The sequence below is a fragment of the Patella vulgata genome, chromosome 4, assembly GCF_932274485.2.
Source record: "Patella vulgata chromosome 4, xgPatVulg1.2, whole genome shotgun sequence".
NCBI lineage: Eukaryota > Metazoa > Mollusca > Gastropoda > Patellidae > Patella > Patella vulgata.
Genome location: NC_065882.2, coordinates 53,714,957 through 53,737,194, shown reverse-complemented (window position 1 = coordinate 53,737,194; position 22,238 = coordinate 53,714,957). Strand labels below are relative to the sequence as shown.

General features: G+C 32.5%; 1 protein-coding gene across 3 annotated transcripts in view; it reads left to right on the top strand.

The window, feature by feature from the left end:
- Window positions 1–22,238, top strand: part of LOC126818261 (uncharacterized) — a 41,883-nt gene that overhangs the window by 17,849 nt on the left and 1,796 nt on the right. For all 3 annotated transcript variants that reach the window (XM_050545573.2, XM_050545572.2, XM_050545571.2), the window contains exons 8-28: window positions 6,002–6,213; window positions 6,828–6,871; window positions 11,678–11,881; window positions 12,485–12,704; window positions 13,118–13,228; window positions 13,405–13,493; window positions 13,883–14,018; window positions 14,275–14,545; window positions 14,994–15,247; window positions 15,441–15,560; window positions 16,208–16,363; window positions 16,824–16,940; window positions 17,381–17,554; window positions 17,844–18,077; window positions 18,280–18,366; window positions 18,981–19,067; window positions 19,597–19,692; window positions 20,748–20,855; window positions 21,126–21,281; window positions 21,598–21,690; window positions 22,036–22,179. In XM_050545573.2, the coding sequence (XP_050401530.1) occupies window positions 6,002–6,213; window positions 6,828–6,871; window positions 11,678–11,881; window positions 12,485–12,704; window positions 13,118–13,228; window positions 13,405–13,493; window positions 13,883–14,018; window positions 14,275–14,545; window positions 14,994–15,247; window positions 15,441–15,560; window positions 16,208–16,363; window positions 16,824–16,940; window positions 17,381–17,554; window positions 17,844–18,077; window positions 18,280–18,366; window positions 18,981–19,067; window positions 19,597–19,692; window positions 20,748–20,855; window positions 21,126–21,281; window positions 21,598–21,690; window positions 22,036–22,179 (3,113 nt within the window). The remainder of the gene's footprint in view (window positions 1–6,001; window positions 6,214–6,827; window positions 6,872–11,677; window positions 11,882–12,484; window positions 12,705–13,117; window positions 13,229–13,404; window positions 13,494–13,882; window positions 14,019–14,274; window positions 14,546–14,993; window positions 15,248–15,440; window positions 15,561–16,207; window positions 16,364–16,823; window positions 16,941–17,380; window positions 17,555–17,843; window positions 18,078–18,279; window positions 18,367–18,980; window positions 19,068–19,596; window positions 19,693–20,747; window positions 20,856–21,125; window positions 21,282–21,597; window positions 21,691–22,035; window positions 22,180–22,238) is intronic.

Below are 22,238 nucleotides of genomic sequence, written 5' to 3'. Positions count from 1 at the left end.
CGGTACAGGGTTGGGTTACAGATCACTTTATCGACCCAGTAGCAATTTAGGACTTTACGGGTCGTCTTTTTTAGCGGAAGGAGGCCATACTTTAACCTCTAGGTATGGCCTCAACCCGTCAATTCGTGATTCGATTGACATTCAAAATAGAGGTTTAGTAGATATTGGCACAAGTCCTTTATCTTCATCTCGTTTAAATCGTCCATTAACTTCTTTAGGTCTGCAGCGTGGTGTCATTGGCAGAACCGAGCCACATAAAAGAAAACCTTATCCTCTAGATATTGTGTTAGGTCCTCCTGATGAAAACAATATTGCCAGAGAAGAAGATCCAAACATCGCTAGATCATATATGGCATCTACATCTTTATCACACTATGATGAAGGACTTCGAGATAGTTATGAAAATAATGATCAATATGAATATAAGGCAACCCACCCAACTGTCCCAAAACTTAAACTTTATTCAGATCAGCATGTAGAAGATGATTCTCAAAAACCTAAAAATAATGAACCAAAAGAAAAAGAAGAAAAACCAAAAAAAGGTCTTTTCTCATTTCGTTCATCAAAAAAGAATGACAAAAATCGTCCAGAAACAAAAGATTCAGTTCGAACAGCCATTGTCGAGCCAAATAACTCTGAACATGCTCCCTTAAAATCTGCAATGAAAAAAAATGGTAAAACCTTAGAGCCAACTTCTGTTGCTGATCTGAATAATCATCCTTCTAATATGAAAACTTACCCAGAAGAGCCCCCACAAAATTTTGATTCTGATATTATATATGATCCTATTCCCGATACAGTTCAGCGTCCTGCTGCTCGTAAACCTGCACCACAAAAAGTACAGGATCCTCTGTATCAGTATTATCCATACACTAACTCAGCTAGACCCATGCCATCTCAAGTCACAATTATTCAACCACAGCCATTACTAAATGATTCCTATGTTAATCCTGAATCATATAAAAGTCCAGTTAATACTACTACACCCTACTTGATAGATTCTCCCAGGGGTGAAGATGTTCCCATGGATGCATCCACTCCAATTTATATCCAACCTGCAACGAGGTCTAACACCATCCCTCCTCATCCTGATACTTACAGATCTCTGCCTTCTACCATAAATGCACATAATGGAGATAAACCCACCACTTCAAGACCCAAACCTACTGGCAAACATGATCAGTTGTCTACATATAGATCTAAACCTAAACCCAGTCCCATTCCTGAGGAAAATTACTCTGATCGTCCTGTTACTATTGGGCAATCTAGCCCTTCTTCTTATCTAGACACTGAAGCAGAGGAACCCACTCGTGGTGTCATTCACTCTTATCCAAAACCTCCAACAGATCCTTCAGATCCCTATAACTACTATGCAGAGACAGGTTGGCCCCCAGTAGAATTTGAGACCATGCATAAAGATCACAAAGGTTATAAACCTCTTAATCCGGAAAAGGAATACCCTAACAATAATAAGTCTGAACAATCCTCTGACAAAGATACAAATGAGAAGGACAATAAACCTTCTATTGAAAATGAAAATATACGTAAAAAAGCCAAAGCTGAGGCTGAAAAGCGGGAAAAGGCAGCTTTGGATGCTAGGAAAAAGGCTGAAGCTGAGGCTAAAAAGCAAGCCAAAACTGCTGAAGATGCAAAGAAAAAGGCAGAAGCTGAGGCTCGAAAGCAAGCCAAAGCATCTGAAGATGCCAGGAAAAAGGCAGAAGCAGAAGCCAAGAAACAAAAAAATATTACAAACAATGCAAAACAAAATGCTCAAGCTGAGGCTGATCAGAAAGCTAAGCAAGCTCAGCAAGCCCAAGCTGAAGCTGAAAAAAGAGCAAAACAAGCTAAGGCAGAAGCAGATAAAGCTGGCAAAAATGCTAAGGCTGAAGCTGAGAAAAGAGCCAAACAAGCGCAAGCTGAAGCTGAAAAAGCTGCTAAACAAACTTCTAATGCTCAAAAGGCTGCACAAAATGCTCCTAAAGACACTTACAGATTTAAAGATAATTTTGTAAGTCGAACAAAGAACGATGGCAAAAAAGCAGTATCTTTTTCAGAGTAATTGTTGACATATTATTGTTTATTTATTTTACTGTCTGGTACATGTGTACATTAGATTTAAGCAGCTTTATTCTGGTCATGGTTTAGTTAAAAATACATCAGAGATCTGTGGCAAATTATTACAAACTGATTTAAACACACTGATTTATTTGATTTTCTCCAAACTTGTGTTAGATTGCACACATTTCCTATTTCTAGTAATTTAAATGTAGTTATTTCTTGTGCATGTGTTTTTACTACTAACAAACGCCAATAGGATCACTCTTTAAACTATTCTTTTTCTTTGTAAGGAGAAAGAATATTTACTTTACTAAAGCTTGAATTATTCTACTTCTTTTTTTCAGTTCCACCTATAACAGTTATAAATTATCCATCTCGGTGCAGTCATCCTGCCCCCTCTCGCGCAACTGATCATATTGTTCTTGAAACGGGAAATTCACAAAACAATAGCAATAGCAATATTGACATTTTAGATTCAGGCAATTGTCATATTTGTTATGGTAACCAATCATATGTGTCAGATTATTACCCAGATGTTCAGCAGTATTATCCTCAATATGCCCAGCAGCAACCCCAATATATTCAGCAACAGCCCCAATATGTTCAGCAGCAACCCCAATATGTTCAACAACAGCCCCAATATGTTCAACAGCAGCAGCCCCAATATGTTCAGCAACAGCCCCAATATGTTCAGCAACAGCCAGCACCTTCTGTCCAACAGACAGTTCAGCCATCTATTCCACAAACAGCTGCTCAATCATCTGCTCACAGTGTTCAACCAACTGTTCAGATGACAATACAACCCCCATCCCTAACTGTCCCTTCGCCAAGCAAAGCACCAACAACTGCATATTCTGTCAATCCTGCTACTTCTATCTCAGGAAGTGCCAGAGAACCCAAATCACGCAAATCTCATAGATCTCATAGACAGCATTAATTAATAAATTATTGCCAAAATTATTGCCAGATATTTAAAAAGATGTTGTACATTATCTAGAGAGATTATCACCATGAAATCAGAACAAGCTTCTTCAGTTGTAGGTAGTTCTAACTTTCCATATGTTTTTGTAGTTGATAATACTCGCACTAACAATACTAATCTATTAAAGATACATATCACCGAAAATATTTATCAGTTACCGGTAGTTATTTCTGATAAAACTAGGGCACCCAATCTTACAAGAAAATGCTGGATTCCTTAAAAAACACCCATGGGGGGTGCACACAGGATAAAAATGTAAGGTCATCACAAACTGACACACTGTCGACTTGATGCCAGCTTGACAGCACAAGGATCGCTTGGTATGTGTTGATTGACAGACTCTGCATATCTATGGTAAATGGACAGAGATTAAAGAAAAATACAAACTGTAATCTTGACTGAATAACAATTTTGCCTGAATAACAATTAGTATTTGCATGATATATTGAGCTTTCATTACTTTAAATGAAATGAATCATTGTTTTCAAAGAATACATGTCTGATCAATTTGATGACATGGTCTCAGTTGATGAAGAAATGAGCATTGCTAATAGCACCAATTTTCAGATAGTAGCACTAATATTTAGTTGAAATTAGAGATTCCTTTAGCTTGTGAAAACACACTTTTTTATTTTATTTAGTGAATTCTCTATTGCTCGAAACTAGTTATTAACTCATCTCCATAGATTAGTTACTTTGTGTGCAATCAACACATCTAGGAATGTGTAAAAACTGTGATAATTATGTAAAGATATTGACCTTGATTTAGTTATTAATTATGAATCTATTATGTGAAGATAAGCTTGTTCTGATACTGTATATATAAACTGTGTATAGGATATAAACATAAGCTGAGAATTTGTACTTGCCCTTTATTGTAGAGATAGTGCTATGAATATATTAATATCTTATAAAATATTTACCTCTACAACATTGTACATCATTTAATGCTCCAGTATCTTAAAGAATCTCGTTATATACAATGAACATGTATATTTTTCATTAGAATAATAAAGAAAGTTAGTTTTAATAGCAAGTCTTTTGTAATTTTTAGGAGTAAAGTACATGGCTCAGCTTATGTTTATAATCTTTATGCACTTCAATTATAAATTAAATACATTGAAATTACCAAATACCATTTAAAAATTTAATATACATTTGTAATATATTTATCTTGGAGATTATCAACTTAAGTTTGAGCCATGTGCTTTATTTCTGTTAATGAGAAATGCAATGAAATGATTGGGGTCTTTTGGCACGTCATTACCGTCCTTTGTATTTTAATGGTGTGAAGTCTGATGTGGACAAGTTCAGGATATTGTATCAGAAGGCATTTTGTTTCTCAATTTAACAACAAACAAAAGTATGTTAGTCCTATGAAATGGTCCTAGTTGCGCTTCAAGGACCTTAATCCCTATTTCTCCCTTGCCTCTCCCACCCAAAATCACATTGCAGAAATCAGAATGTCAACAATGAAAAGAAACCAGTTCAAATATGTAGAAAAAGGCCAATAAGGTCCAGACTTTAATGAGGTTCAAACATGAGTTTTCAACCAAATTTACTGAAAAGAGATATAAACATAATGTTGTAGAACCTAAATTCAATAGTATAGTATGTGGGTTCCCAAATTTTCATGGGGTTGTGGTGGACTACTCTCAAACTTTTTAAAAAAAGCTAATCTATACACCTCTTGCCAGATTGCCAACCATTTTTCCTCTCTCACACCCATAATTTGTTTCTCCAGTCTCATTACAACATTTTGATTTGGAAAGTTCAACTAGTTTTAGGAGATTACCACTTTATCTATATCTATCTATATGAGGATGTGGATTATTTACTGGGAAAATGACATATGATATTGATTCACACTCTGGTCATGTGCCAGAGGACTGCCGTTCGTTCGTATAGATTTTACGTCACATTATCTTGGACCTTGGACATTAAGGTTCTCTTTAATTTAAAGTAGTTACTTGTTGTGAAGGGAGATGGCTGGTACGTCACATGAACGATCTTTGTAAAAGGTGCCTTTGTTCTTCGATGCTGGTTTCTAGAATGGGGTCGCAACCAACAAAAGATTGGGAATCACTGGTGTAGTACAAATTTTTAAGATCTTCAAACCTAACAGTGACCTTTTAAAATGAAAAGAAATATTCTTTGGCATCCATTCACACTTTGGAAAGCCTTATAACAAAAAACACTCAACACCTTCACATTAAATATCACATTGTCACCACCCCATTTCACTTAGGTTGAGCTGTCTTCCTGCCACAATGTGTATCATTGTTTATACGTAACTAAGAAAACAGAGCACTCCTCTAAATTCATTTCTTACTATCAACCTTACATACATATCTTTGGCCTACAATGAATCATTCTTGACTCACTGTGTGAACCATTCAAAATCAAATAAAGATTTCATATTCACAAGAAAAATGCAATAAGATAAATGGACATTTAGGGCAATTTTAAATTAAAGTTTGTGTTATTAATGTATATGTGTATTTCAGTGGGATTAGCTTAGAATTTCTGGAGAGCAGGGGGAGATAACTCCATTTACTAAAATGATAAAGTGCCATGTCTATGCTACAAATACTGCAAAATTTGTCCTTTTCCACTTGCTTATTCATGTAACACTATTAACTGATTTCTGCCCTCTTCAGAACACTGATTAATTTTTCAGTCCATAATCTCAAGGATAAAATGAAAGTCCCTTTACGCCATTCACATGATTTGTGTGTCTGTGAACATCTACAGAACGTTAAGCCCGTTAGTGTAATTCAATACTCACAATTGAATTTGTTGATGATAATTATAATAGAAGATTCAGGAGAACTAATATCACAAAGCACTAAAACAAAACAATGCATAAATGTATCAACACAAAATTCAGATGTCTAGTGAATTGAAACCTGTTACCTGCTGTTGAGAAGTGTTTTCATAATATTGTAATAATATATTTAGATGAACTTGAACGAGAAATCAGAAGATTACAGCAAGATCATCTACTAAAAATGTATGAATTACAACAGAATATGGAGGCGATACGTCAAGAAACAAAGATACAACTAGAACTCAACAGCCAACAACAGAATCCACCACAAAATATAATTGTACATCAACCACCATGTCCACAACCTATAGCAGCAGCACCAATACAACCAGCTATTCAAACAGTAAATACTGTATATTAATCACATCTGTATTAAAATGCAAAATAGCATAAAAACTTGTTTAGTTTTATAACAATTAATAAGTCTTCATGTTGGGCCATTAATGAGCAAGGATTTGAAGCCATTTAACTTTTTGCAACTGCTATAAAAAAGTCGAAAATATCTCAAATATTAATGTGGCCGTCTTTACAATTCAATGTGCAAGTAATGCCCATGTTGAAATAGCATTGACAGTCTTTTTGTTTTAAACATAGTCTATTGTACCAGAACATAAATACACTACAAACGGATTGGGACAAAAGTTACAAAAAGTTATGACATCTGTAGTGGTTGACAGCATATAATAATTAAATTGTTTAATGGGCTTATTATTCAATTTAAGACTACAATTATATTTTTTCTGGTCATTACAGATATAGTTTTAGATAGAAATAATTTATGTGGATCAAGGTGATCGAACAGATCACCCCATTATGCTAGATGAAGATAAAACATATTTTGAATAATACATTAATACATTTTGTAAAAGCAGGGAATATTTGCTGTCTAATCAGCAGCTTCATCAAATAAACATTTTTTGAATTTGATTTTTATGTCATTATTATTTTGTTTTCTAGAAGTATATTGAAGTGGATAGACACACTCATTGTTATGATCAACAGTAAGTTTTGTTTAATCATTTTATAAATAGAAACGTTTAAGTAAATAACTAGAGATTGTGTGGAGATGATTTTATTGACAGTTCGTCAACATTTTTTTATTATCGATAAGTTGAGGCTTCCTAAACATACAAATAAATGTACAGTTGAAGTTATGCTTGAAATATACATTAAAACTTATTAAATGATTGGTGAATTTGTGAATTTCTGCAGAATTTAACTAATCTTAGTTGAAGTATTTGAAGGTTGTAAGACAAATGAATTTGACAGAGAATCTCATGTTTTTCAGTTGTCCAAGTTCTAGACTTTGGCTACCATTCCCTATTTAAATAAGATTTTATGTCTTGTAAGTCTGTCAAACCCAGCTTCAGATATGTATTGACTTACATGTACACTCTTACTCAAAATATATCTCCTTGTCCTTGTTGTGTCACCGCTCCATTTCTGTACTACCTGTACCTGCACAGCCTATTTTGTATAGTTAGTGGTTATAATTATGTAATTGTGTGCATGTTGTGTCATCATCGTTTTAGTTCTTGTTGTTTTATGACTGTAATATCATTTCCTTTTGTCCGAACAGCCAACATTGCAGATGTGCTCCCAGGTATGCTTCTAAATTATGATATTAATATTTCAAAAACCGTTTGGTAAATTGTTTTAAAAATCCGAATAAATCTCATAGTAAACTGTAACTGATGTGGATTATTATCATTTAAATAAATTTAAAAAAAAAAAACGATCATATATATATAGAAAATGAAATAGATTATAATAAATTTAAAATGAATGGGTGATGTGCCAGTCAGTGTATATGTGTGATATAACTATTGATAATATGAAAATTTGTGTATTACATGCACAAGCACTTGAAATCAGGACTTAAATACCCCAACATAGTAATTTTTTGTACGTCTCTAATTTAAATACCAATTGCATCTAATTCCATGTATGCACTGACTGCACTGATTAGACTATAAATACGCCTACCAGAGTAAATAAAAAACCTACGTATTGTTTCAGCTGTAACAGCGGTTGCCAATGTAACAATCATTCTGGTTGTCAATGTGGTGGTTACTCGGGTTGTTCTGGTAACGGTCATAGTGGTTTTGACCCACATAGTTACCGAGAGCCAGCAGTCGCTCACTCTTGGGTTAGCACACATCACCGTCTGGAGAACGAATACGATCCGAACTATCGTATCGATATATAGATTGTAGCGTAAGTCTGATTTCACAGTGCATGTAATAACAAATTTTTCTTTCATTTTACATTATTGCCTAAACTACAGCTATAACGATTGTTATGGATCCCACTCAGTTCAGATGTAGAATTTAGGATTATTGAGAAAAAGTAATGTTGAAAATTTACCAAAAACTAGAATTTTTTGAAATATAGAAAATATATCATACATAATCATGTAACTGTAGTTTAGGGGCTTTTACCAATTCTATCAATTTAAAGTCTGGTTACTATGGAAACAAGGGAAAACACATTAAATTAAGGACCAATCAATATGTCTGCTTGATTCGTGAAGTTAAAAAACAAATCTATGTATTGGCATTACAACATTTTAACCAGATTTTTGTTGATAAAACTAATTAACTAATGGGTTTCTTTCTATCTCTATCATTTTTATTACAAGACGATGTCAATGCCGTCCTTGTCCTCCTCCTAAGCCCCCACCAACACCACCTCCGCCACCTTATATACCTCTACAATTACCACCCCCACCACCAATACAAGTTCAAGAGTTTGTATTAGACTATGATGATAACAATTATGCTGATAACAATTATGCTGATAACTATTATGATGATAGATATTATGATGATTATGGTCATGATGAATATCTTAGAAAAGTAGATATTATTTTCTTACTAATTAATCTAATCACGATCATGTTAAATTGTTGAAGTCTTTGAGTCTAAATTCAAATTTTGCATAAAATTTATTGTGCAGTACACCATTCCAAAGTATACAAATTAATTGAATCCATAATATTTCAGACTAAAATGCAGATATTAATAGAATCGGTCAATTCTAAAATTCACATTACTGTATATTGATTTCATGCGCCATATTTATAATTGATTTCTATCCTTGAACAATGAGCTTAAAATGGCATCTAATCTTTCTGTTTTGTTTTAATTGCCATATTACTAAATAAAGAACATTGGGTTAAGTCTTATAGTTATAAAAGAATACAGCAATATAACATGACAGATTTAATATTTTCACTGAAAGATCTTTTGAAATAAACTGAACAGAAATGAAAATTACATTTAGATACAGTATTCTAGATGCCATGTTATCTGTACACAATTGATAAATCATTGGCATATCATCTTATGATCATTGGTGAGTCGTAAGCAGATCATTCAATTGGAAACATTTGTTCTACACAGGTAGAAAGTTTACAGACTGTAACAAGCTTAAATTACTCTTATCTGTACAGATATGTTTCTATTTTAAGTTATGTCAATCTCAACCAAAAAGGTTTCCACATGTTTGGCCCCTGATTGGCCAAGGCTTGACTATCATTTGAGACATGCAAATGGTACATGTCCTAATTTCCCCATCTCATACTATTATGTCTAGTAGTGGAAAATTATTTGAAACTGTTAGTATAATTAAAAGTTTTCCCAAGTTTTGGCATGGTATTGTTAGTATTTGACAAAAAGATTATTATGCTTACAGCCAAATATTTTGTATTATTTCTGTATAACTGTAGAATACTTATACATATTTTTTTTTTCTAATTTATTCTGACAAATTAATCTTGGTTATTGTTTAATTTAAATAATATAAAACTAATAAGTTGTAGATGGTAGACATTACAAATATACTAATCATTAAAATCTTTTATGAAGAGATTGCATAAATAATGAGCTATTAACATTAACACATTTATTGGTCTTCAAGAAAATATTGATTAATTCCAAAGATTTCTGATTTTTGTAAAGGATTTATAATTTATAGTTTTTGTAAAGGATTTATAATTTATAGTTTTTGTAAAGGATTTATAATTTTTGTAAGGAACTATAATTTCATTTTTCTGTTAAAACTAATGGTTAAGATAACTAATTTTTGATGTGTTCATATAAAAATAAATGTGTCAATAGATTGAAAAGTAACATAAATTAATTAAGATAATTTAAATAGAATACAAAATACCTTTTTTTATAAGTAATTTATCTTATTATTATTTCAGGCTCCCCCCAGCAGGAGGGAGGGGAGGGGCGGCGGGCAGGGGTGGAGGAGGGTATAGTTGGTATGTAGAAGAATATATCCCTCCTCAACTTGTAGAAGAAGGCAAAGAACCAACAGAAGCCTATAGAATAGAAAGACGTTTTGGTCCAAATGGGGAACCTATAGATGGAGGACCACCATTAAATGTTAGTGGGATAGGGAGGGGTAGACCTATAGGAATGGGAAGAGGGGGAGGGATGCCTATGGGAGGGGGAGGGATGCCTATGGGAGGGGGAGGGATGCCTATGGGAGGGGGAGGAGCACCTTACTATCGTCCACCCACTCAATTTAGACCACGTCCAATAAATGGTTATAATTACTATAATGATAATTCTATATGGAATGAACCTATACCTGGAGTCGATGAGGGTGTTACTTTTGATCATCGCTGAATTTTAAGAACTTTTCCTGTGAAATATGGAGATTGAAATTACTCAAAATGAGATTAAAATTACTCAGTATGAGATTAAAATTACTCAAAAAGAGATTTGACTGAAGCTACATCACTCTGCAAATGTCTGTACATTACAACATTTGAAAAAAGAAATTAATGGTGCTAAATGAAGAAATGGAAAATAAACTTTGATATATTATATGCAACAAATTAGTGGGTGGTCGTTATTGGGTATTAAAATAGGTTATTTTAATGATTACTTTATATATATTCTTTTCTGTTCTGTTCAAATGTACATTTTTAAGATGTCTTTATAATAAATTATGAAATGAACACTTTTCTTTCATTTTGAATACACATGATCTTTCTCTAAAATTATATAAACATTGTATAGAATTATCTTGTATTTAAAGTATTACATTCAATTTCCATTGTAATAAATAGGTTTAGAGAAAATCCGGCAGTGAAATGAATTTATTGAAGTTAAGGTTTCTGTTCATCTGTTGTTTATTAAATACATACTAGGAACTTTTCCAAAGATAAAAGTTCTTAAAGCAAGCATTATTTTTAAATTTCAAAACATGTTCTTTCAAATATTCTGAAATATAATTATAATATAAATTTTGACAGACTTTTGAAATGATTTGTATGTATACTGTCTATGTTGTTTATATTGTCTTAAAATTATATTTAGTAAATAAAAGAATTCTGGAAAATATTGAACTTTTTTTTTTGATAAATATGTCATGTATAGCGTATATTCAGTATAAGACACACTATTTTTACCCCATTATTATACTTGACCTTAGACAAATCACCATTTCTTCCACTTTACTGAATGATGCCTTGAGCTTCATGTAAAATGATAATTCTTAATTCCATCCGATCATTTGTTCTATTGACTGATTTATTTTGATAATTTCCATAATACTGGCTGTAAAACTCATCTCCACACATCTACAGTAAACTTGTCTATTTTGTTGAAAAGTTCTGTCTTATGATTTCGACTTTGGTGAGTTAAATTCTTTGAACATTTTAAGAATATTTATTCATTTGAGAAATAATTTGGTAATATTTAAATAAAAAGTGAATAATAATTTGAATTTTAAAGAAATATTTGATCAATTTTAAGTCTGAATATAATGCTGCTTTAACTTAATTTCAGTGCTGGGTTTGTTATTTTCTATGATTTTGTGCTAAATCTTGATCCTCGAGTAACAGCTGTTCGACTTATTGCTGGTTTACATAACACTATTTCCAAAATGGGTGATCCATCTGTACTACCAATGGTTTATGCTGAACCATCAACCCGGCCTCAAGCTTACAATACCAACAGTGCACTGATTGGTGCAAGACAACCTGTTCCAAGGTGAGATTTTCTTTCTACAGTAGAATGAATAAATGAATGAATGAATGAATAGGTTTTAAAACATCCTACTTTTCTCCACCATGCTACAGTGTGCTACGAGTCAAATTTTACCCTGACAGCAATTGAATTCGAACTGTCAAGGGTTCTTGTATGTGCATGCCAACATGTACACTGAACCTGAGTTTTTCATCCAATCCAAATGATTAGATGTTGTTCCTTGCCAGTCTCTCCTACAACACTGACAAGAGAAAACCATGCTAAAAAATCTCAGGGAACTAACACCAGGTTAGTGATCTAGCACCTTACTCACTGAACCAACATGGCTCCTTCTACAGGAGAAGTTTGCAAATCAGGGCAATGCCAGTGAAGAACATGAATGTGAAAGAAACACTGACAACTGGAATTGAAGAAGGGAAGGGTGAAATGCCAATCTCTGGGCAATTTCCCCTCCTCCTCATTGCACAGGAGGACCAAAGTATTGTTTTTGAGGATTGTTAAACCCCATTCCATTCTTAGATTGCAAGCAAGATTAAAGTTTTGCAATGGTTCATTTTACTAGTTATTATTTGATACTTTCTGTATATTTATATTTATTATTTGCAGATGTCCACCTCAGCCCGATCTAGGTATTGTAGTAGAGTTACAATGTGCTGGTGGACCAGGGTCAGAACATGATGAAACTCGTCTTATAACACGAGCCTGGACTAAAATACCACTATTTGATGATAATAATATGCTGTTGGCAGGAAGATTTAAGTTACCTTTGAGAATGGTGCCAATTAAACCATTTGTTTCCAGTAATGATCTGTCTCAGATTCCACAGGTATGTAAAACAATACAAAGTCCTTTGCAGCACAGTGGAGGCTTATGGCTAGTACTGGTTCTATTCACTTAATCTGATATGTACATTTGTTGTTTGAGATGTCTGTGTATATTGTGCCCTGTCCGTAGGTTTGTCTTGTATAATTGAATTTTTCGGACAGTATATAATTATGTCACTATCAACCCTAAAATATGCTCAAATTGGTTATTCAACATTTTTAGATTATGATTAAAAAAAACCCCCAACAAAATATATAAATATTCAATCCATACTTATATGTACCCAGGATTAATATACTTCTGATTGATTTTAACTTATAATAAAATCCTTGAGTGGCATTAAGTGATTGAGCATGATAAAAACACAATTTGTTTTTTTAACTTGTAATACTAGCGATAATTTATTTTTGACAGTACGGAGAATCTGAAATATATTATCGTATTGTGCACATGAATGAAGCTGGTATACATGCTACATCTACTATAGCTGATACTAATAGTGTTACTTATCAGTTAGCACCACAGGTAACTTACTCATAATATTCACTAGTAATTTGATTGAAGATAATCTTTCTGTTTGAAAAATGTATTATTTATGTCACATGTAATCACTCTAAAATTGGCAACGTGACATCCGAGGTAGGCTAAATTTGTATATTTTCAAACATATGTATGAAACATTTGTATCAACTGAATTACAGGGAGGAATAGTATTACACCAGACAACTATATCACCTGTAATGATCCCACCTCCTCCTTCAACTAGTCCTCCACATTCGCCATATCACAGGTACAATTACATATTCTACTTTTATTTTATTAGACAGATATTTAGATCTTCCACCTCTGTAACATGATCAATCTTTCAAAACATTTGATACTACTTAGAAAGTTCATGAATTTTGAATTCTTTTTTTACCCCTTTGGTTAACTTTCTTTGATATTTTACATTTTCAACATGTACATATACTAGAATTAGAGGAGGTGGGAAATTAATAATCAAGGTCTGATTTCTTCTTCCCCAAGTCTATGGAAAAATTAGATCAAATAAACCCGATCAAATTATAATTAATACATTGATGAGATAACTAGTAATTGACACAGACTGGAAGTTGGACTAAACTTTACATATTGATGTGAGATGTGTAAATCAATTTTTCTTTATTATTTTCTTCTTAGTCGCCTAGACAACTATCCCGTGAGGGGCAATCCGAACATGGAGCCACTGGTAGGGTTTCAAGTCGATAGAGTTAAAAATGCTGAACCAGGAGAAGGAAAAGTTAGATTAAGCGTTTATTATTCTTCTACTGGAAAGGTATGTCATGGTTTTGATAAGTCCAAATATATGTGCCTGATATTATAATAAGCATCAGCAAATGATTTTGATCAATCACACTAGTTTTAAAAGAAAACATTGAGAACCTTCACTTTCTAGTAAGAGTGAAGTAGTGGTTCCAGTAAATTATAATTACACGAAGAATATGCTATGATAATTGTAATTTCTGAAACGAGACGTCAGCAAAAATAGTTTATAAAATCTGAACATGTTTGACTAATACATATTTTTCCAGGTTGCACAATCAGGCATAGGACCTGTAACATGTAGTACTACAGCTGTTAGATCAAACTTTAAACAAGGTTATCATGTATTCGGACAACAAGAAGCATCATTCTCAGATGTACAACTGCAAGGTGATATGATGCTCATTGCTAGATTTTATTTAAAGAAGAAAACTCCAGGACCTGAAGATGTACATTTTGATAATCCTGAAGCATCACCATACGAAGATGAAACTTTAGTAGCTTGGACAGCTTTACCATTAGTTCAGACGCATTTAAGAGGTAATTCATTTCCTACATTATATCTTTTATAGCTGTAAAACATTGACTGAAACCAATCTTTTTCAATTAATTCCAGGTCAGTTTTATTTCAGGTTGAATTTGAAATTCCACCCCTCATTTTTCACTTTGTAAATATAAAATACCAGACTGGAGTCCAATACAAAAAATCTGAGTATTCTGAAAAAAGAAAATATTGATTGTAAATATAGGAATATAAATTCGAATATAGAGCAAAACCCATTCCCCACCCCCCATTATTAATAATAAAGAAGTCTTAGTCTATCCTGCTCCAACCAAGCTAATGAAGTAGAATTCTCAAAATGACCTATATGTATAATATAACACAGTTATAAGAAAGGTGGATATGAATCTTTAGATATACAATTTATATATATTTATCATGTTCAATAAAGTTATATCAATGCTGTTTTATTCTCTTTCCATCCAGATTTAACTGCCAGAAGTCGGATGGAATATGATCCGTCCCACATGAGAATTAATACTGGAACTCACACGTTAAAACTATTTCAACCTCCAACACCTGAGGCATCACGCATACCATTTGAAGATGTGGCATACAATAGAGAGTGGAAGCCATATGGAAAATCAACATTACGTATACATATATTCCAGGGTGTGGCCAGACCTGGTTCATTAACACCTAGTGAACTATCTAGTGATGGAGAGGACACCATACCTGAGGTAAGAAGTGTTCATGAAAATTTCATGTTATTATGTCTTTCACGAAGAATCATAAATCGCTTTCTTTGTATTAAGTGATTTTAATTATAAAAAGATGTCCATTAATTAATTACTATTCTGTGATACATTAAAACCTGTATATCATCTAGCATTTTATATTGATCCATAATCTCCAAATCTGTGTTTATTTTAGTTTGCATGGTTACCTTTAGATAGAAAACGACCACCCAGTGAACCTTATATATCAGGTGATGGTTTTGATGTTTATATTGATGGTTGTAGATTTTTACCTGATTCTGTTACATTTACTAAGGTAGGTTTATCAATTTTACCACTTCTCAAAAACTTCCTGGAGGATTTTATTCACATTTGTTTAAGGGATGTTGCTTAGGTGTTGCCAATTGTGGACTTTTTTAACAATTTCTCCTAAACCACTCTTTGGTTCCAACCAAATTTGATAGGTGTATTTTGCATGGGCATTGTTTATTCTGATTTGTTCAAAATGAGTTGCTCAGTAAAAGCAATGGGTCAACAGGACCTTAGTGAGGTAACTTGTTTGAATTTGAACAAGATTTATTTATTTTTTGGTATTATTGCCCTTGATAAAAAAGAAATTCTGTAGCCATTTATGGTCATATGTGGGCATATGTGCTGTGGTGCTTGCTGAATGCTGATTCATAATACTTTTTTACAATGGTAATTTTTATAAAATATTAATTCTGACTCAGAAACCTTGTAAATACTTATGACAGAAAACTTATTTATAAATTTGCCAAAACTTACTTTTGGTTTGTATCGGGCTATGGACAAGCACATGTAAACGTTTATGTTTGTTGTTTGAAAATAATTTTACAGTAAATTACCCCAGCATAACTTTTAAGATAGCAATGGTTCAATATCCATCAATTATCAAACAAAAGTGTAATTAGATAATTGGAATATTTTAATTTGATAATTCAGGTTGCTGGTCGTGTATTAGATAGAAAGTATGAAGTATATGGTAAAGATATATTAACTAGTGTAAAACTAGACAGTGATATATATAATCCTATATATGAACATAAAGAAGAATTTAGAGAACCAAATATACCACCATCAAGTACTCTTCTACTTAAGGTTGGTGCATTTTCTGTAATCCTTTAGACACATTTGTTAACTGGATAGAGAAATAAACTATAACACATACATATGAATTGAAAACTTTGAGAGAATACTCTTCGAAATGTCATCAAAAAATATTAGTAGTTATTCATCCATATGTATGTGTTAAATAGTTTATTATGTGTTCTATCTTGTGGCGAAAAACTTATGGAACAGGAAAGTGTGGTGATAGGAGGGTGAGTGGAGAGGGCTGTGTGTGTACCACATTCCCTAAAGTGATGTATTGAGAAAAAAAAGTTCCTTATTATTTGAATGATACAGGTATAGACATGTCAGATTAAAGGTACTTGGCTTGACATTAACAGTCATTTATAGTAATTTGATATGTCACAGCCATGGCAAAATTCTCATTTTTATGGTTCACCATAGAATATAAAATTAACAAATTACCCATGTTTCAATGTGTTTGTTACAGATTTATACTGTTGATAGTTTTTACAAGAAGTTAACTGTGGTTGGTTATGCTACAATGAATATATTTGTTGAAACGGGAACAGAAAGACAGCCAAATGTTGATAAAAATGCTATGGAGGTAATGGAGATGAAGTCTCTCAATTTTTGATTGTGAATTTTGTAATCTGTGGAAGAGAAAAAAATACAGGTTTTGATAAAAGTGTAATGGTGGCAATCCTTCCTAAAATTCTAATGCGTTTAAAGGCACTACATTTAACTTGTCATATTGTAGAGTTACTTTCTGTAACCCAGGGAAAACATTTACATGCGGTAATTAATGAGATCGTTTTTATTTTTTGAAATGAAAACAGGTAATGCAGCTCTTCTTGAGAATATCTGAGGACCAGAATATGATTTTTATATGACCTTTAATCTTGTCAGCTGTGTTTACAGATTGTCGATATGTAAATTGGTAAAGGTTTGTCTCTGCATAGTGCAAACTGTATTGAGCAATGAGGGGATTCTCTCACATTTTTCATTATTAAAACTTTAATTTGATGTACTATGTTTATATTTCAGATATCATTAAATACAGGCGCCCATCAGTTACGATTATATAGTCAAGGACCTAATGGGGTTGATCCATTAAGTGAAGGATCTTTACGAAATGCTAATATTAGACTCATACCTTGTGCATCAGTACTGGTCAGAATTGTTAAAGTTCCTAAAGGACCAAATGGAAAACCATTAGAGGTATAAATTATACTAATATTTGGGCAAACTTTTTCGATTATCCATCATCATTTTATGGTTGAAAAGTCACAATCTTAGTCTGTGACAAAGCATTACTCTTTTGTTTTGTGGGAAAATGAAATTTGATTTACTTTGCATCTGACGTTATCAATATGGGGATAAAGTATCTTATTCAAAGAGAAAGGGATTTGTTTCTAAGACTTACAGATATTGTGGTTAAGCACTGTATAGTTTTTGTGCTCAATGTCATTAATTATAATTTTATGTGAAACACCTTATTTAATTACAGTCAAATAAAGTACCTCAAAGTGATTGGCTTAGATTGGGTTTGTGGCAACCACGGCCAAAATATTCTGATAGAGTTTATTATTCCATGAAATGTGTACCATTAAAAGGAGAGAATAAGATGTTACATGGCATGATGAAACGACCTAAAATACCAACTCGTGATGCTGTAGCTACACATGCTCAAGCTAAAGAAGGTTTTATGAGAAGTGATAAGAATATGGAACAATATATAAAGGTATATTATTGTCTTAAATATAATTCTGTCTATTTATTTAATTCATTTTTAAGTAGAAAGACATGCATAAAACTAGAGAACATACCACACCTTGTAAATTATTGGAACCCAGATTAGTATATACCTGGTAATTTTTTTTGAAAATATTTATAATTAGTGGTCAGATATAGGAATCAATAATGTACCTTTTTAAATTTTACAGAACCAACTGACCAAAACTGTAGATTCTAAACCATTAGAACAAGATCTTAACTTTATATGTCAGTATAATCCTAAACATGGTTTCAAGGTTTGTTTCTTTATATACTTAAAATATAATAACATCGCAGATAAATGATTTTTTCTATTAATAAAAATTTGGAAACAGTACGTATGATTTTACTATGGAGCAGAAAAGGGTACACAGCTAACAGATATGACATGGTACCAAACCCTGGAATTAAAATGTCGTACACAAATTTTTGCCATCTTTACATATTGGACTATAATGGGCTTAAAGTTGATAACTTATAGCTTTACACAGCTTGAATTTCATAGATATGACGCAGTACATGCTTATCAGTAATTCTAACCAATAAGTAACTGATCATAAAACAAGTTGGGCTTCATTCTGGGTATGCTTAATATTTATATTTCATACAAAGAATATAGACACAATATCTATTAAACCTATTTTTATTGACTTAGAAATGCAATAACTAGATGAAAAGATGTGCAAAATACTGATTCTGAAGTAGCAAAAGGTTAATTGTTTTAAAATATGCCAGATACGACCTTTTTACTCCCCGGTGAAAATAGCCATCTTGTAATTTTTCACTTTTTTGTCTGAATTGTTACTTAATGATGGAAGTGGACATTACAATCAGATTTTACAGTTATTAATTATAATGTTTTTGTTTGTAGATATCTATTGATAGTGCTGTTAATGTACCCTGGTCTAACTTCACACATGGACATATCTGTATTAATCCACCAGGAGCCTTTTATCTGGTAAGTTATATTTTACACTTTTTGTGTATATATGTACAGTATATATGAATAATCAAGATGGTTGCATATTATAGGCTTTTTTTATCGACTTGCCAAAGCCAAATCAATTTGAATTTAGTGGAGATGTCATATGACAGTATAGTTGATTTCAAAGTACTTGACGAGTTCGTTAAATGCACCTTGTGGCTGGACATAGTTGAAAAAAACAAACTTGATCACCTAATCAAATCATCAGATTGCACCTAGAGCTGATTTAGTGATTTGTGGTAATCACTTTGGAAATAGGTGTCAATAAATTTTTTGATTAAGGTAATCAGTTGGAGTTAGATGGTCGTTAAAATGAAAATTTGATTGAATGCAAATCAAATCGGCTAATCATTGGCTGATATAAATGCCTTTGATTGTCAAACTGTGTGTTGATGCCGTATATCTTTTGAATAAGATATTAATTTCTGTATTAGTGTATTTATTTAGCATGATACACACTGATTTCCTATATGTTATAACATGTATTTGATTTCTTCTCAAGGGAGCACCACATGCCACTTATGATAAATTAGTATTTACGGAAGCTGTTGATTTAAGAAGTACAAATACTTCACCAGCTTGGAGAGATGGTTTTAAGGTGGGTTCACTCAAAAGTTGTGAATTTGTGAATTATTGATGTTTGGGTGCTTAAATAACAGATTTGGTGGTTAGTGCAACAACTGTGAAAATGATGTACATCTCTGAAGTTCAATATTCATTCAATAATCCCAACAAGTTTTTAAAAAATCTAAAAAAAAACAGGGTTACTTATCTAAATTTCAATAGGGTGCTTCCTTAGGACTAGCTGGATATGTGACACTACGGTGTTTTTAAATATATATGTTGTGTATATGATCAATTAACTCTGGAAAACTTTGTTGGTTCTTTATAACATCCATAATACAACGGTTATATACAGGGAACTACACACACAGCTATGCCATTAAATATAAGCTAAATATAAATTCCCTCCCCTAGCTTGTGTCTTGCGCCGGTACACTCTTCTTTTTAAGTCTACATGGTGATCTTCCTTAGGTCCCTAAGCCAAGGCGACTAAAGGTATGTCCCTCTAGGAACACTGCATGTTGTCTCTATTTCTTCTAAGAACCCCACATGATGTCGGTATCCCAGCCTGTAAGCTAACGGTGGCTAACGGTATGTCTCACTAGGAAGCCCACATGATGTGTGAAGAGAAATTTAACTCCGCTCTTTCTTGTATAGATGCATCACCTATATGGGGGTGAGGCAATTACCATTTTTGGTAAGTGTTTCATATGGGCACCGTTTTACGTCAACATTATTCTATTTAATTGGACTAATCTGTGCACAAGATGACTAGACGATAATACCCTACTTTCAGCAATTGATGGTGGTAGGAACTGTCTGTTAGTCTAAGAAAATAGAATCTTGCAAAATACCTACTTAGCCTATTGCTCGTTGTCACCCATTTGTTTAACCACTTCAATATATTAAACAGAGCACCTTTCATAGAACAAAATTAACCCCTTTAGTATTACAGATAATCCCATCAAAATGTGCGTCTTATAAAATTAATTCAACATGGTAATTGATAATGCTTCACTTCTAAATATTAAGAAAAAAATAGTGTATGTAGAATTAAAACCATCATCTTTAATTATATTCAAATTTCAGCATTATCCCCGTCGATCCTATCATCGTTTCTTGACAGCAGTGATACATTTACAAGAAATATTTGTGTCTGCCTCCAAAGAAAATTATAAATATGGTCTCTTAGAACAGGTATGTATACACATTTATAATTTCTAGTTCTGTGAAAAAGAGCAATTGGAAAAGCCCACTTATTACTTGGGGTTTCAAAACTTTATCATTTTCAAGCATTTATTTCACTTTTCAACAGGCTCTAAGTAAATTGCTTCAGATAAATGATTAAATAACATTAAGTCCTCTGCCCAATTTTGGGGTACTGCTAAATTGTTGTGGCCTGAAGTTTTTCAGATTTCCCTCTATGACCTTCAGTATTCTTTTTGTCTAAAATGTTTTTAATTTCAGGCTTGGACAGTAGTGCAGATATTTAAAGAGAATTATGCCTATACATCAGCTTTTCAACTACCATTATTTCAAGGTTCACCTAATCAACAGTTCTTAAAACAACTAGCTAGAGAACCAAGTAAAGAATGGATGGAGAGAAATATTAGAAGTAAAAATGTAATTATCTTTTCTCATGTCTTACTAAAATTTTGTCTTCAAACATAATTTTTTTTTTTAATTCCCCAAGCTCAAAGGACAAAACTTAATAGCAATGTTTGGTTGCTGTGGAGTCTGTTTGTTTTAGTAATTTTCAGTTACTTTTTTTTCTTATTTAATATTAAGACCAGTGTGCCACTGTGCACCAACTTCAAAGCTAAAGATCTGTTGGATATGTTTACAAAAGTGTCTATCTACCTTTATCTATTGTCAAGTTAATTCAGGTAACAACAGGCATTATGTGTGTATATTGAATATTGTATTTGGTATTTTGTAGATAAAGTTATTAGAAGGTGCATCTCTTTATATGAGAATCTGTGATGGTCGCAGAGAAGATGAACTAGTTACAGATGTACCTATGAATAGATTGGTAAATAGTTTTCTATATTTTAATGAAATATTAACACCACAGAAATCTGTGCCTGATCCTCTGTAGTTTTCTGCTTTTATATAGAAAAATAAAAAAAAAAAAAACACTGAAATTTTTTTTGATCTGTTTAACCTATACTTTGTTTTCCAATTAAAATGTTTTTGTCCATATAATTAGATAATGGAACAAATTATCCTCTACTGATATTCGGAGGATGAGCAGATCATGAACAGAACATGAGATATGTAGAATGTGGTGTTACTGTATATATATGTATCATGATTTTTATAATAACTTTAAAAAAAAAAATAATGAAATCTAAATTAATTATCTTTTATTGTGAAGGTTGGTGTGAATACTGATTATATACCTCGTGGTTTAGAAGAAAAGTATGGTCGTGAAAAACCTGGTAGAGCTTTAGGTTCTCTCGTTCCTCAAGGAAAATCTTCAGAACAATTTGTCGAGAATTTAGCCATCAAATTTAAGAGTGTAAGTAAAATTTTATGCAAAATTATATATTTTTGAAAATGAATAAAATTATTCTATGG